At 36.5% G+C, this 3,001-nt stretch overlaps 1 protein-coding gene across 1 annotated transcript in view; it reads right to left on the bottom strand.

Annotated features, from left to right (window-relative positions):
* The window catches only part of LOC106688776 (clotting factor G beta subunit), a gene marked incomplete at both ends in the record, with an annotated part of 120,834 nt that extends 118,040 nt beyond the window's left edge, over positions 1–2,794 (bottom strand). Inside the window, 1 exon segment of the mRNA XM_067046758.1 lies at positions 2,675–2,794. Coding sequence (XP_066902859.1) covers positions 2,675–2,794 — 120 coding nt within the window.
* Positions 2,795–3,001: the final 207 nt, after the last annotated feature.

Below are 3,001 nucleotides of genomic sequence, written 5' to 3'. Positions count from 1 at the left end.
GGGCGACCCAGCATTACTAATCCCATAGATGACCGCTTCTAGAAAAGACAAGCACTTCGGAAGCGCAATCCTACGCTTAAATAAGTTCCATTAGAAGCTTGATCGCTGGTGTTAGAGGGATATCAGTCTTGGAGTCATCGGTCATTAGAAGACTGAGAGAGTCAAACCTTAGCCAAAGAAGGCCAGTTAAAAGTCCTCTTTTCGCCGCAGAACACCGCCTGAAGAGATTTAAATTTGCAAGGGAACACCAATCTTGAACTGTGGAGGAATGGAAAATGTTTTATTCCCTGATGAGACGAGAGTGACCCTTAACCGACCAGATGTCCGTGAAAGCGTTTGGAGAAAGCTTAGAGAGCGGTATAGTCAGTGGAGTACGTTAGAAACTTAGCCACTTGGGGGTGGGTGGGTTCTATCATGTTCGGGGGCGGCATATCTTGGGACGCACGTACCGAGTTAGTGGTCATCTGAGGAGTCTTGCATTCCCTTCATAGACTCTGAATCGTTGCTCATGAATGATATTGCCCGTCCTAACAAGGCAAGATGTGTTTCTGAGTACTTGAACACGACAAATATCCGCATCATTGATTGGACAGTAAGAAGTCCTTGACCCAATCGAGCACATTTAGGATTATATAAGAAAAGTTCGGTTACGAGATTCACCTCCTACTACCCTTGAAATGCTAAAGGCAGCTATATTGGAGGAATAGGACAATATACCCCAAGATTTCCTTCTAAAACGTTTTACAAGTATGCCAAGACGAGTGGAAGCAGTCATTGAAGCCATAGGAGGCAATACGCCCTAATAAATGTAAATTAAAAATTTAAAAGTCAAAATTGTTAAAAAGGAAAATTTTAAAAAGTAGTTTTTCTATTTTTTTTTTCTTTAATGAAAGAAATATTGTAATTTATTTTCATAATACTTGTTTATGTCCAGTTTAAAAATGTTCATTGTTATTAAGACTTTAGAACCTTTCTTTATAATGACAGAAACAGACGTTTTTGTAGAATTCAAACATTTCAAAGTGTTGCGATACTTATGACGGGGAGTTTAGATGCAAAAAAGTGTTAACAGTCGACAGTAAATTGATATGAGGAGAATATGGTCAGGAGTGCGGTCAGAGGTTTCGGCCTGATACTAATATAAGATAAAATATAATATTGTAGAAGTAAGATATACAAAACAACTAATACAAAAAAATTATTGAAATTCAGACAGTCTCCATGTAATTAAAACATAAACATAATAAAGAGTACGGAAGAAAATGTAAGTATTTGTATGATTCTTACCTCTACAATATTATATTTTATCTTGTATTAATTTCAAGTACTATCTACTAAATTCATTTTTATTCATATTTCCAAGTTTGTTTGTTATTATTTTATTTTTATTTTACTCTGAATTAGGGTTGTTATCTCGTTATGTTTTTCAGCCCTAATGAAGGCCTCAAATTCAGGTCGAACCGTCGGCACAAATAAATAAGCTTTACTTATTCTTGTATCTTTGCAAACCGCACCCCGACCATCTCATCACTTAAATATATATGGTTTTTAAGATAACATCCTGAGATGTACTATTGATTCTTGCTTCTATATCTCTGAAGAAGATTCCTGAAATTTAGGACCAAATAATAATAATATAATATAGACCAAGAGGAATTATCTACAATAAATATGAAGATTGTTCCGGGGAAGACGAAATGCATGAGAATTGGAAAGAAACCCCGAAGGATAATGAGGGTACTAAGGGTTGGGGGACAGAGATTGGAGCAGGTTGAGAGGTTTTAAATATCTAGGAGCTCATCTCAATGAAAGTGGTTACATTGAAGAGGAAGTGGTCCAAAACGGCATGGAAGATGTTCAGTGTGGTCAGACTGGGAAGATTAGAGGTGACAAAGCAGACCAAACTAGCCGTCTATCATTCGATCTTCCTTTTTATCCTTTCTTAATCTTCAGAATCGTGGACCCTCACCCCACAGGAGTCAGTCGCAAGCCATAGAAATGAATTATTTGCGAAATATAAAAAGAAAGGCATGAAGAGATAGGATACGGAACGCCATCATACGCGCTAATCCCGACGTCAGAGCGGCTGAGACCATTCTGGAGGAGCACCAACTAAGATAGTTTGGACATCTTCTTAGAATGGGTCCAGATAGAAGCGCCAGGAAGATTTACGAGACCTGCACGGAAGGGAAAAGACCAAGAAGTAGGCCTTGCATCTCCTGGAAAGGAAGCATTCAAGAAGCTTGGAATGGATTAGAGTAGAAGAGAGTTGGTTGTAGAGACATTTGGGCCAGACTATAAGCGGGATCTTAAGACCGCACAGGAATGAATATGATGATGGATATAGACATAATCATTGCTACTAATTAGTTAAATAATTTGAAAAACAATGAGGATATGTATCTTGCCTAAACTTTTCACTTTAAAGGCGATTAACTTCAAATATTGATTAAATCTCAGAGAAAAAAAAGTACACGCTATTACATGAGTAGATCTAAGATGAACTAATTATCATTAATTTTAAGACACCTTATTATACACTATTTCAAAAAGTCTATCATTCGGACTTCTGTCAGAATACCTTAATTATAAAAGGTAATCTGACAGCATATTTAACTAACTAACAAAGATCATTGAGAACATTATTAAATCCATGTACAACGATAATATAGACCTCATTGGATTGTCCACAAGGGCAAGTTGTGTTTTTCAGGGTGCCGTCGAGATTCTCAATAGGCCTGCACACATTGGTCATACCGGCCAGCAGAAATGAGAAGTATTCGCCTGGGGTCATCTATCCGTAACAAACAACATAAATAATTAGATAAATATATGCTCTAATTAAGCAATTTATGAATAGCAAAGAAAGTATTTATTACATATTGCTGCACAATTTATTTACTATACATTACTGCACCTCTAGAGTACACTAGAGGGAACATCATAATATATTAAATTCTTTAGATACTTGCTTCTCAAAATAATTGAATAATAATAAGAT

The sequence above is a fragment of the Halyomorpha halys genome, unplaced genomic scaffold (genome assembly GCF_000696795.3).
Source record: "Halyomorpha halys isolate HHAL.00 unplaced genomic scaffold, Hhal_1.1 Scaffold1203.1, whole genome shotgun sequence".
Classification (NCBI taxonomy): domain Eukaryota; kingdom Metazoa; phylum Arthropoda; class Insecta; order Hemiptera; family Pentatomidae; genus Halyomorpha; species Halyomorpha halys.
Note: the sequence above shows the minus strand (reverse complement) of the source record. Positions and strands in the feature narration are given on the sequence as shown.